At 40.6% G+C, this 12154-nt stretch overlaps 1 protein-coding gene across 2 annotated transcripts in view; it reads right to left on the bottom strand.

The window, feature by feature from the left end:
- The window catches only part of FBN1 (fibrillin 1), a 264664-nt gene that overhangs the window by 58787 nt on the left and 193723 nt on the right, over nt 1-12154 (bottom strand). For both annotated transcript variants that reach the window (XM_015473179.3, NM_174053.2), the window contains 7 exon segments: nt 10830-10952; nt 10369-10533; nt 7754-7822; nt 7533-7658; nt 6189-6311; nt 5308-5466; nt 1921-1992 (listed from right to left, as the gene is read on the bottom strand). In XM_015473179.3, the coding sequence (XP_015328665.1) occupies nt 1921-1992; nt 5308-5466; nt 6189-6311; nt 7533-7658; nt 7754-7822; nt 10369-10533; nt 10830-10952 (837 nt within the window).

The raw sequence follows: 12154 nt of genomic DNA, 5'->3' as shown, positions 1-12154 counted from the left end.
GCTTGATTTTGTTTTAGGACAAATTGATCTCTTTAATGAAAAAAAAATAGCTTAGAATATCAAAGGGTATATTTCTATTTTGAATATAAGTAATTATGCTTTAGATTTTGCACACATTTGTCATGTATGTTGTTAAAAAGTGAGGCAAAGATATCACAACTATGTATCATCAGCAAGAAACAAAAAAAAAATTTCAGACATTCTTGAACTATGTACGGGTTAAAACATGAAGTGTTATGTTCACATTCATTTGTTTTAAATATAAGTGATGTATTATCAAGTTTAACAATAACAGGCTGGGTCAAATTTCTAGCCATTGTTAGGCACAACATAGCAAAAGCACATATTAAAAATTATATTTTCTTTTCCTGTCTGGATTCCATTTGAACTTCAACTTGGAAAAGTTTATACTTAAAGACAAGATTAATAAACTTGCTATAGTTTTAACCCCACACGAATGAGTTCTATATGCCAACAATCTTCAGACCTTTCAGAAGGAGAGTAGAAAGCTTTAATAAAACAAAGTTTCTCAGTCATCTAAATATTTTGTCATGCTGGAATTTGCTAACAATAAGTATACTGCTAACGATCACATTTCCAGTTTTCAAGAGCTAGAGGCAAAGCAAGCTGTGAGTCAGGACTGGGTTCTGATCCCAGTTCTGTTATTAATTAGCCAAGTGACCTCGGCTGAGTCCCCTTCCCTGTCTGGGCCTCTGTCCCCTCAACTGTAAGGCAAGGCGTTTGGCCTAAGGATGCCTGGGGCCTTTCCAGCTTTATTAGTGGATGCTCTGCCTGCTGCCAACATTGGAGGGTAGGCCTTGCTGGGGTACACGCCTGGTTCGTCCATGGAGAACCACTACTATTAAAGACCACTTATCTTCGGATCAGAGAGTCTAGGGAGATGAAAAGATCTGTTTTGGGAAGGGGAAAAACAAAGCAGCTGGGGCCAGGTGTTTCATGCCAATGTCATTTAGCAGGTTTTCCTTCCAAACCATGAAGTTTCTTTGGATGTTGACTAGGTTGCGGAGCCATATGGATTTGGCACAAAGAGAGCCCGGCTGATTGCTGGACCAGACCCTTGTTTTCTTAAACAAGGTCACTGGAAAGGCTGATGTGGATTTCAGTTTACTTATTAGCAATAAGGTGGAACAGACCAAATGGTGATGTTTGCTACTAGACACAATTGCTCAGAATTCAGAGGGGCATCTGAGGATCCGTATAAATCACATTGGGGAAAAACTCGGAGAATGCAATGGCTTTCCATCTATTTTTATGTTATTTGGTTTTAAACCACAAAGGCCTTGCTTCTACTGGCTGAACGCTGTGCAGTATTTCTGAATCTCACATAAGCATCTTGAGCACTGCAGTGGTCTCTGCTTCAGTTACCAGACAGGGCCTCTGATTGGAAAGACTTTTATATTTCACATCTAAAAATCCCAAAGCAGATGACCTGTGGAGATTCCCCATGAGATAAAACTGCTCCACCAAAAGGGCTTTATATGAACAACCCACACATAAGGATTGGTATGAACAGTCATATTAAACTCTTGTCTTAGTCAGACGGAAGGATTGGGAATTATAGTCAAATCAAACGTCAACTGGCTTTACTCCCAGAATCTCTCTTTTTGTTGATGCCTAGGGTTGGTTTAACGAAGCTTGATTGTGATTTTGTGAAAAGCTTTCCAGTCCCCTTAATCATGACCAACAAATGCTGCTGCCAATTAGGTGGAGCTACACAGGGTGTCTGCACAATTTGTTTCAAACGAAGAATCAAAATTTCAATAAAGGTAAATGGCACTGTCTAATGCTTTTTCCTTCTAAGAAACAAAAAAAGCAAATTTGAGAAAATAACAGCGTGTACTTCCTTTTCTTAACACAAAGGCAGAGACAAAAAGCTGCAATAATGGCATTGTAACTCACCGACAGGTAAACCGGTATAGATGTCGATGACAAAGCCTGGCCGTTGACTTCCACAGAGTGTAGCAAATTCATCTGCAGTGATTGAGCAAAGGTGGGGTAAGCAGGGTGGGAATAGCGTAGGCGAAGAACAATAATGAGCTGAACAAAATTACTTGGAAAACATTCTTAAAAGATATTTACCTGTATTTGGAAGAATTTAAAATAAATTGGCCTTTGTAAAAAAAAAAAAAAAAAAATTGAGAATTTCTACAGATGGTGTAACCTTGTCCCTAAGAAAAGTGATGAAGGAAAAGTGACCTCATGTTGACGTAATATTGAGGCTGAAGCAGAGGTCTCTATATCAAATGCACTCATTTGTATGAGCTTGCCTGAGGGAATTTGGGTTTCTATGGGGATGCTGTTCAGCTCTGAAACCTGGGACTGGTCTGAGTGCCTCTTTCCACTCTGTATTAAGGAATCTAGGATTTAACGAATGTGTACAAAAGCCATTTCCTTGGCAGACTGGGGATAACAATAGCAAATGTAGCTAAATTCTTGATTTCAGGTCTGTTAATGACTCATTCATGTCAAACAACCAACTGAACCTCATTACTCTAATTTTTGGAGCTGGATTATTATTTTTGCTGCAGTTCTTTTGTTTACTCCCTCTCCCTCCCCTGACCCTTTGTCCTTTTCCCCCTGACATGAATTTTCATCAAACGTGTTAATTAAGGATGCACTAAATGTCATCTGTGGTTCCCTTTAACTCTGAGATTCTGTAATTCTTGATCATGAGTATAACTGATATGGCATGGTATCAATTTAAGCTCAAGATGGCCACTCCCTTATGGGTAAACCTACTGAAAATTAGTAAAAGGTTTCTGGAAGTATTTTAAACAAAACATAGCATGTTCTTTTCCTAGTGCTTTCTTTCCTTAATCTATGAGTGTTCACGTCCAACAAGTGTCACACCAGCCCCACTGACCATCCAAACTTCAGGGACTCCTAAAATGTGTGCAGACTGCATAGCTAATGAAAAGCCATGATTGGATTTGGCCAATATTCAACGTGAAGATGAACTCTTGCATTTTATATTAAGAGTATGCAGATACCTAGAACTCAGACAGATATTTCTGAAAGTAAACGACAGTTGTTATCAGAGATCTCCATAGTGGTCTGAAAGGGAACGTATGTACAATGGTGCATCAAGATAAAAAACAAAAATACTAGGATATCTATCTTTGTAAAATCCAATTTAAAAACTAATTTTATGTACATTTTATAATAAAACAGTTTATGAAAATATAAATGCATTTCTTAATATAATAAAAAAACAAATATACAGAGACACATGTACATATACTTTTACTTGTAAATACACACACATCAAGTGTGGGTAACCGTCAGGTTTTTTAATGACAGCTATGTATATATAATCTTGGGAAAGATTGAAGGCAGGAGGAGATGGGGACAACAGAGGACAAGAGGGTTGGATGGCATCACCAATTCAGTGGACACGAGTTTGAGCAAGCTCTGGGAGATGGTGAAGGACAGGGAAGCCTGGCGTGCTGCAGTCCATGGGGTCTCAGAGTCGGACATGAGCCTGCAACTGACAGCACTAACAATGGATAATAAAAGATTTGAAGGCCAACGGTCAGGATCGGGGTCAGCAAATATTTTCTTAAAAAAGCTAAAAAGTACATATTTTAGGTTTTGCAAACTGTGCAGTCTTTGTTAAAATTACTCAAATATTTCACGAAAGCAACCATAGATAATATGTAAATAAATTAGTGGGGCCATATTCTCATAAAATTTTATTTACTAAAATTTGAAGTTCATAAAATTTTCAGATGTCAAAATTCTTTTAGCTTGCGGGCCATACAGAAATAGGAGGCAGGCTGGATTTGGCCCATAGGCTCTTGTTTGCCAAACCCAGGTCTAACAACATCTTGCAGAGTGGAAACAACTTGTAATTCTAAGTGATAGCTATTACATTATTTCTGGAGGAAGCAGTGGATGAAATGGTACATTTTCCTAAAAAAGAATCTTCTGTTTTTTCGCATTGTCAGTTAGCACCAGAGAATAGATTGGGTATTTTACATATCGCTGTGAGGAATGGAGTAGATACTACACAATTCTCAGATCAGTACTTTGCATGGCAGTTTGTTCACTCTAAATCATAAAGATGGTGGCCCAGTGGCTAAGACTCTGCACTCGCAGTGTAGGGGCCCTGGGTTCGATCCCAGGGAACTAGATTCCATATGCCACAACTAAGACTTGGCACAGGCAAATTAATTAATTAATTTTTTAAAATCATAAAGATGATCTAGATCATCATTAGTAAATGACACCATCATGATATATATCATCTCCCATATAAGAACACTGCACCAAAGTTTTTGCTTCATTTACTCTTAGAATATGAATTTGGCTCTTTCCTTTTTCAAATAGATAACATTATATAGATTTTTCTGTATGAGGATATAAGAAGAAATTTCTCTATACCAAGGAGTTGTGCTTTTCTTTTTTAATTTGGCTGCGCTGGGTCTTAGCTGCAGTACACAGGATCTTCCATCTTTGTTGGGGGTCTGGGCTCTTTAGTTAGAGCATGCACTCTTAGTTGTGGCGTGTGGGGTCTACTAATAGGCCCCTGGCCAGGGATGGAACCTGGGCCCCCTGCATTTGGAGTGTAGAGTCTTAGCCACTGGACCACAGGGAGGTCCCTGAGTCGTGCTTTTCTTTAGTTCTGAGTTTGCTCTGTGGTCATTGAGACTGTTGGACTCGATCATCTCTCTCTTCATATAAGCTCTAGAAGGTGTAGCGCCCAAGCTGTTGCTCATCACTGGCAAGTGTGCAGGCCTTCCCAGCTTGGATCTTGTGTATTAATTACCCTTGCTTTGAGTTTCTTATGCATGCTTTCCATTTGCATTAGGCCTTCTTATTTTACATATGCATCTTTGTGGGCCATCTTGAATTCTTTTTGGAACAAGATTAGTTATGAATAAGTAAAATTGATGGTAATAAGTAAGTAAACAATATAGGAATATGGTTTATTTGTCAAACTGCTTTGCCCACTGTTTCCAGACTTTAAGTTATATGGCAAACTCCCTAACAATAACAACTTCTATATTTTTGTGATATGCTGAGTCTACAGGCTGGTAAAAGAACTTGTGTAATGAACTGGAAAATATATTTTATGACTCAATTTTCGGCTGAAAGGACCAGATCAACTGTGAATTTCAACATTTGCCTTTGTGAGCTAATCTTTTTTTTTTTTTTTTAGCTAATCTTTTTTTATGAAGATGGACAATGCACACTTTTTCTCCCCCTGGCTGAGACTCATTTCTCCAACAATTCACGGGGAAGGTACCAAGTTATCTTTCTGGTAATGGCGAAACTAAAACCCACCTGTGCTTGGAATGGGGCACTGTTCACAGGGCTTGTTCCAGGCCCGGCCAATGTTGTAGGAACAACAGCACATCTTCTTGGTCATGTTGAACAACAGTTCTCCATCGCAGGTCTGGTTGTCAGCATAATAGTTCCTGTAGCACAGACTCCTCCTCATATCTAGAGGAGAGGAGGAAGGCAGGGACTGGTGATGCTCTGGGGAAATCCTGATAGGGAGATTCTAACAGAGATGCTCAAGGAAGGAGTCTCTTTTGAACTGTATTGTAACTTGACTTTGATAAGAGCAGTAAAAGCTGGCTCTCAACCTTCCATCTACCTCTGCTGCCACAAGGAAAAGGACTTTAAGAAATATCGGGTTGGCCCAAATGTTTGTTCAGGTTTTTCTAAAACATCTTACTAAAAACCCAAACGAACTTTTGGGCCAACCTAATATATTCCCTGGTGTTTTGTGCCACGGAACTGAGTCATTATGTAGCTGTGGCCTTAATAAACTTTACATGACTCTCCACCCAGTCTCCTAGTAACAATTCTCCACTGCTCTTGGCAGTGATTCTCTCATTTCCGACTCATGATGTTTTAATACTGTAGGTCAGTGCTGTAAATATCATTGTATAAAGATACACCCAGAGTCAAACAAAAGAAGCACTATTAAACCTTTGTTTGGGATTTTCCAATGTTACATTTTAAAGAAAACTCCCAACCACCCACATGAGGTGCTGAGAAAAGACCAAACTTATGGTTTACAGGGGAGGAGGCAAAGGGTAGCAGCACTCGCTCTGATGAGTAACGTAACACTGAGGATGAATTGCTGGGCTTGGAGGCTCTTTTTCTCTTTGCAGATGAGGACTGAACATGCTTTATAAAGAAAAGCTGGGACTTACCCATGCAATTATTCCCCCCATTCACTTGCATGTAGTCTGGAGGGCAGATACAGGTGTAGTTGCCAACAGTGTTGTAACATGTCCCTGGACCACAGATTCCGGGAGTTTCACATTCATTCACATCTATAATCCAAAAAGAAAGTGGTATGTGAATACAGAAATTTCACTCTTTAGAATGGTCTGGGACTCAGGGGTCAATATACATGTTGATAGTGGAAGAAAACATCCTCAGGGCACTTTGCAATCTGGATAAGAAATGTGGACGTTTCGTTCATCAGTGTCCTTAGCCTGTGCTGATGTGTGCATTTCCAGGAAAAGAGTTTTAGAAAAGGAAAATGTACCTTCTGATGTGAGTTCTTAATAAATGAATGTACAACATCCTCAAACACATGTAGCGATGGAAATGTGGAGAAATGATAATTCTTAAATATCTTTCAGAAAGACAACTATGTCCTTCATATGCTCACAGAATCTCAGGAAGGATTTGATATAACCTGAAGCCATCAAACACTGGCTTCATGAATGTGCAATGGTAAGACAGCACAGAAGATAAGCCTGCAGAAGTAGGTATATCATGCATCCTTCCCCATTTTCAAACACAGGTGTTGATTCTAATTTATGTTAACTCTATGGGTCTTAAGCTGTGTTGTATACATTGTGATGTTCAACTACTACTCAACAAGGTTGTCACTGGTGAGGTCACCTATTAAGCCTTTTGGAAAACCAGAGGAATATTTCTCCTCCAGGACATAAGAAGGTCTCTTCCCTAATCAGTGTGTAACTCCTATATACATATGAAAAGCATTTCCCCACACTAGTCAGTGGTCCACATGCTCTGAAAGCTAACAGTAGTCAATAATCTCCATCTTTTCAGTAACACAGGAGGAACAGGAGTCATCACTTACACCATACAACCAAAGGAGCTGCCTCGGAAGAGAAGCTCATTTAAATGCTGAGTACAAATGATGAGTAGTAAAGGACAAGACGAGGAGCCCAGAATCGCCCAGAATATAGAAGCCACTGAAATGAGACCTGGGCTACTCCAATAAAAATGGCTCTTCTGAAGAGAATGGAAAATTCACTGTAGGCATAAATGGGACTATTGTTCAAGATAACAAACACTCCAATTTTCCCATGAAAAGAGGGAGATTTAGGGTATGCTGAACGTATCACATCACTAATATGAGTGCAAGCTGCCGCATCTGTGGCATAGTTACCTGGCCATGCTGGGGCATTTAGACATTTTGCTAGCGTCTCAGTTTTCCTGGTGCCTAACTGTACGCTGGTTTTTGAGGTCAGTTCTCAATATCTGAAAGAACTTATCATTCTAAAAGGGCCATTTACCATCACACACTCGGGTATCTTCATTCAGGTAGTAGCCCGTTGGACAGCGGCACTGGAAGCTGCCGAAGGTATTGATACATTTCCCGCCTTGGCACAACCCTGGAAGCTCCTGGCACTCATCAATATCTATCAAGATGAAAACAGCAGCATGTCTTTAGCACTGTAAATCAACTCAAGGAAGTTCCAAGGGGCACACTTGAAGATAAAGGAAACAGAATTACCTTCCAATATAACGGTGATAGGGTTGGGTCGAAAACCTTCTCCTCCAGGACAAAGAATTTTGTACTCAGCTACGGAAGCAAACAAACAAACAAAAATCAGATTGAGTTCTCTGAAATCTAAAATTTCTTTAGAAATAGTATCCTCAAGAAAAATACAGACATCACCTGAAAATATTCATTTACAGGAATTTTTGGCAGTTACCCCACCCAACTGAAGCAAGTTGGCATCTTTGTATATACTTGTGCTTTCTAATGGCTTTTTCTACGTGTGCCAAACATAAGGCTCCCGTCCTCAGTCTGTGAACCTTCCACCTACTCTCTGGTCTTATGTTCTTATGAGCTATTTTATTCTTTATCTCTACTGTTCTTTCTTTTAAAGATTTTTCTTTCCATTTTTATTTTATAAAAAACTCCTCCATTTTTATGTTTTGTTCAGTCTTACTTCCTGGGAATCATAGCTTCCCTTACATACTGCTCACCAGTTTATTTCCAAAACCTTTTCCAAACAGAGCCTTAGGAAAAGCTGTTCTTTCTTGAATGCGATGTTACCTCTCCTCTCCTTAATGACTAGAGGGCTTTCTTGCCCCGCCATTTCTGCTGATGGCAACACTGATTCCCCTGGTTTCCAAAACCAGCTTTTTACAGGATCCTTTGATTTCCTCCAGTAATTCTGTCATCCAAGTATTTCACTCAAAAACATTTCTTTCAGCACCACATACCAGTGTGATCCATACAGGAACACATGGATAAGAATGACCCTCATCTGCTATAGCATTCTGATAAGCATCTATACAAATCAGTTCTTTCATAATCATCATGGTCTTTCCAAATCTGATAATCCTCCTTGTGGTTTTCTGAAATTATATGTATATATGCATAAATGTATATATGCATAGATCTCACTTCTAGCTCTGATCCAGTTTGAGGTAGAGTAGACTTCTAATGCTTAGCTTATCATTCTTATTTAGTAGAACTGATCCCCCTGCCCCCATCCTGCCACACACACCTAAACATCTTGGTTTAATTCTTTCAGCATCAATGAAATTATTAATAACTATCCTCCTCTTTTATTTTTTATTTTTATTTTATTTTTCTCTCCTCCTCTTTCTGTGATCGTCCATTCTTTTTAAGTCTCCTCTTTCATGTCACTCCCTTCCTTCAAGCCCCAATTAAAAAATGTACCAAGTTATCACCAGGCACTGCCAATCAGAACTGACTTCTGTTTCTGAAGAAAGGAGAGAAAGGGGTGCCTGCCAAGCATTCGTTTCTGTGCTGAGTGCTTTACAGGAATGACTTCATTTAATCCTATGAGGCATCTTATGAATGAAGAAATAGCTTGCTTACTCCAAAGTTACATGCATGGCAAGTGACAGAGTGCTAACTGGAAACAGGAACATTCTTTCTTCCACTCATGACACTGAGTCTGCTCTTCTTTCTTCTCTTATTGAGGTCTACACTGAATAACAGCTTTCATGTTTAGGTAGTATTTTGCTAAACTGTATGCTCCCGGAAAGCAGGAACTAGCAATTAGACTAGAATTATCCATCCAATTATCCATGAATTATCACCTTTGCACACACAGAGTATATCTTCTAGGTACTCAACAAATTACCTTAGAGAAACTGAGTAAGTGACCCTTCAACAAGGAAAGAATCAATACCTATCTCAATATACCTGATAAGCAGCAGCCACTGACTTTTGCCCTGGAAGCTGTATCTGACTCTGAGTTATAATACAGCATCCATTTAGAAAAATGGAAAGCTGTTTGTTTTTCAAAGACTAATTATTTACATCCTTAAAACACGTTCTAAACCTTTCTTTTAAGTCTTACCATAAGACTGGAACAATCTTCCACTTTATATTTGCTTAACTAATGGCTTCTTTTTCACCCAGGGAAACCCACTCTGTCCTAGAGCTTCTAAAACCAGCCAACAGATGACAAGAGGAGAGATTGATGTGTCCAAATATGACATAAGTAACCTAGTCTGGAAAACCTTCTTTAAAATAATGCTATCTTCTTTATCGGAGAAGGCAATGGCACCCCACTCCAGTACTCCTGCCTGGAAAATCCCATGGACAGAGAAGCCTGGAAGGCTGCAGTCCATGGGGTCGCTGAGGGTCAGACACGACTGAGCGACTTGACTTTCACTTTTCACTTTCATCCATTGGAGAAGGAAATGGCAACCCACTCCAGTGTTCTTGCCTGGAGAATCCCAGGGACGGGGGAGCCTGGTGGGCTGCCGTCTATGGGGTCACACAGAGTCAGACACGACTGAAGCGACTTAGCATAGCATAGCATAGCAACCTAGTCTGGAAAACCTTCTTTAAAATAACGCTATCTTCTTTACACTCAGAAAGGAGATGTTACCTGTACCACCTGACCTTCGAGTGCAAGCCAACTGGGGAGGCATTCTGACTCCCACGTTGGGAGTGGGATTCCTCAGCAGGGCTGAAATGAATGATCTCCACCCCTCAACCCCCACTCCCTCCACCAGCTGAAGAATACAGACCAGTAGCAGCTCTGTCTCTCTGTGGCTTCTATCCTCTGGAGCTAGGCAGGAGAACTGGACAGAGCTGGACTAACAATAATAATGAGTAGGAGGATGTCCACTTACATGTGTTCACAGGCGGGCACAGCTCACAAGGAGTGCCCCAGGCTTTACCCAGAGAGCAGCAGCAGGAAGCCTTGGACACTCCAACCCCAATTTCATTGCTGCAGGCTGTATCTCCATTGTCTCCCCGAGGACGGATATCCAAATAGCAGTTTCCAGAGCGGGTATCTATTTACCACATGCAAACAAAAGAAGTGTCAGGCAAATGCTTTCTACGTCAGGGTTGAAAATTCAAACCTACTTCTGAAACTGTTTAAAAACCATAATTTAAACTAAAAAGTGCCGCAACAGACACTGGGAATTGACCTAGAGAAAAGGACCTGAAAATATAAACCAGATTCAGGAAATATTTACATTTCGTTGTGTTATTTTATTACTTTTTTCAGAAGTTGAGAATGCAATGTTCCATGTTGCCTTAGAAATAACCAACAATGTGTTTCTCTGAAAAGTGTTTAAGATCTTACCGACACAGCCAACTCGAGTTGGATTCAGCTCAAAATCGGGTGGACAGTCACAGGTATAGCTGCCTGGAGTATTGACACAGTTCCCACTGATGCACGTGGTTGGATCCAGGCATTCATTAACGTCTAGAACCGAACACCGAGGGCCAGAGTTATTACCTGAGCCAGTGTGGGGCAGGCATCACTGTAAAACGGTAGCACCAAAATCTCGGGCTCCCAACTCGAATTTTTAAAGAGTTTCCAGTTATAATTGCCCCTAGAAATATAGTCTTCCACTTCTGAAACAAAATCCCTCAGGAAGGAAATATGTCATAGTCTTTGGTCTCTTTCCCCTGGAACACATTTAACATTCAAATTTGTCATCAGGAGAAAATATAACTTTGGAACGAGGGAAAATATTCCAGTGAAGGTAACTGAAAACAAAACACTACTGTGACCTCAGGTCAACCAAAAATTCAGACACAGGTTTTAAGGAAATATATTTAATATGTGCAGCTTGTTATTTTATCAAATGAGAGCAAGATGTCTCAGGGAAGCGGCCGGAGCAGGCGACTTCTGCGGCTTCCCCCGCTGGGCGGACTGGCCTCGCTGTAGCTGAGCGCAAGCACAGACTGCACGCACGAAACTTAGCATGTTCCTTCAGCCCTACTAAGAGTCTCTCGCCCGTTACTGATGCTGGGCTGAATATTTCCCTTTCAGTTTCTATCCCCAAAACGGAATTCCAGATATTTAGGACATGGGTTTTGGCAAATGCCATCCCTGTGTAATCCTTTTGTCTATTTTGAACACTTGCGAAATATTCAAAACCAGACAAGCTGATTCAGAGAGAGGAGATAGGGGACTGAGGATGATCCCTTCCCCTCTGCTCCTCTTGCTCGGACCTGGTAACACTTGGGCAGGGCAGACTAAGAGCAATCAGGGTGGGGAGAGGGAATGATGCTGGTGGTGATGTGAGACACGGGGGAGAAGCATGGCCATGGAGAGGAGACTCGCTGCAGTATGCTAGAGACTGACTTTGTGTCATAATAGTTTTTAGGAAAACCAAGAAAAGAAGGGGTGCCTGGGGAAGAATACTGTGATCCAGAGCAATTTCAGGGAGGTGGTGATGGTGGTCATAATTGGAGAGCCACTGAGTCATGGCTTGTTTAGGTAGCTAGAAAAACTGGGGTTTTCTTGAAATCCTGATCCCATACAGAATGGACTCTGTTTCCTTAGTATCGTTGAATGGAAGGAGGATGAAGACCTGAAAATGGCTCTCAAAGTTTTAACTCAGTGCCGAAGTGAACCGAGGGACAGTCATCTACAGAATGCCTTCTACGGCTTTTCTA

Source organism: Bos taurus, chromosome 10, assembly GCF_002263795.3.
Source record: "Bos taurus isolate L1 Dominette 01449 registration number 42190680 breed Hereford chromosome 10, ARS-UCD2.0, whole genome shotgun sequence".
Classification (NCBI taxonomy): Eukaryota; Metazoa; Chordata; class Mammalia; order Artiodactyla; family Bovidae; genus Bos; species Bos taurus.
Note: the sequence above shows the minus strand (reverse complement) of the source record. Positions and strands in the feature narration are given on the sequence as shown.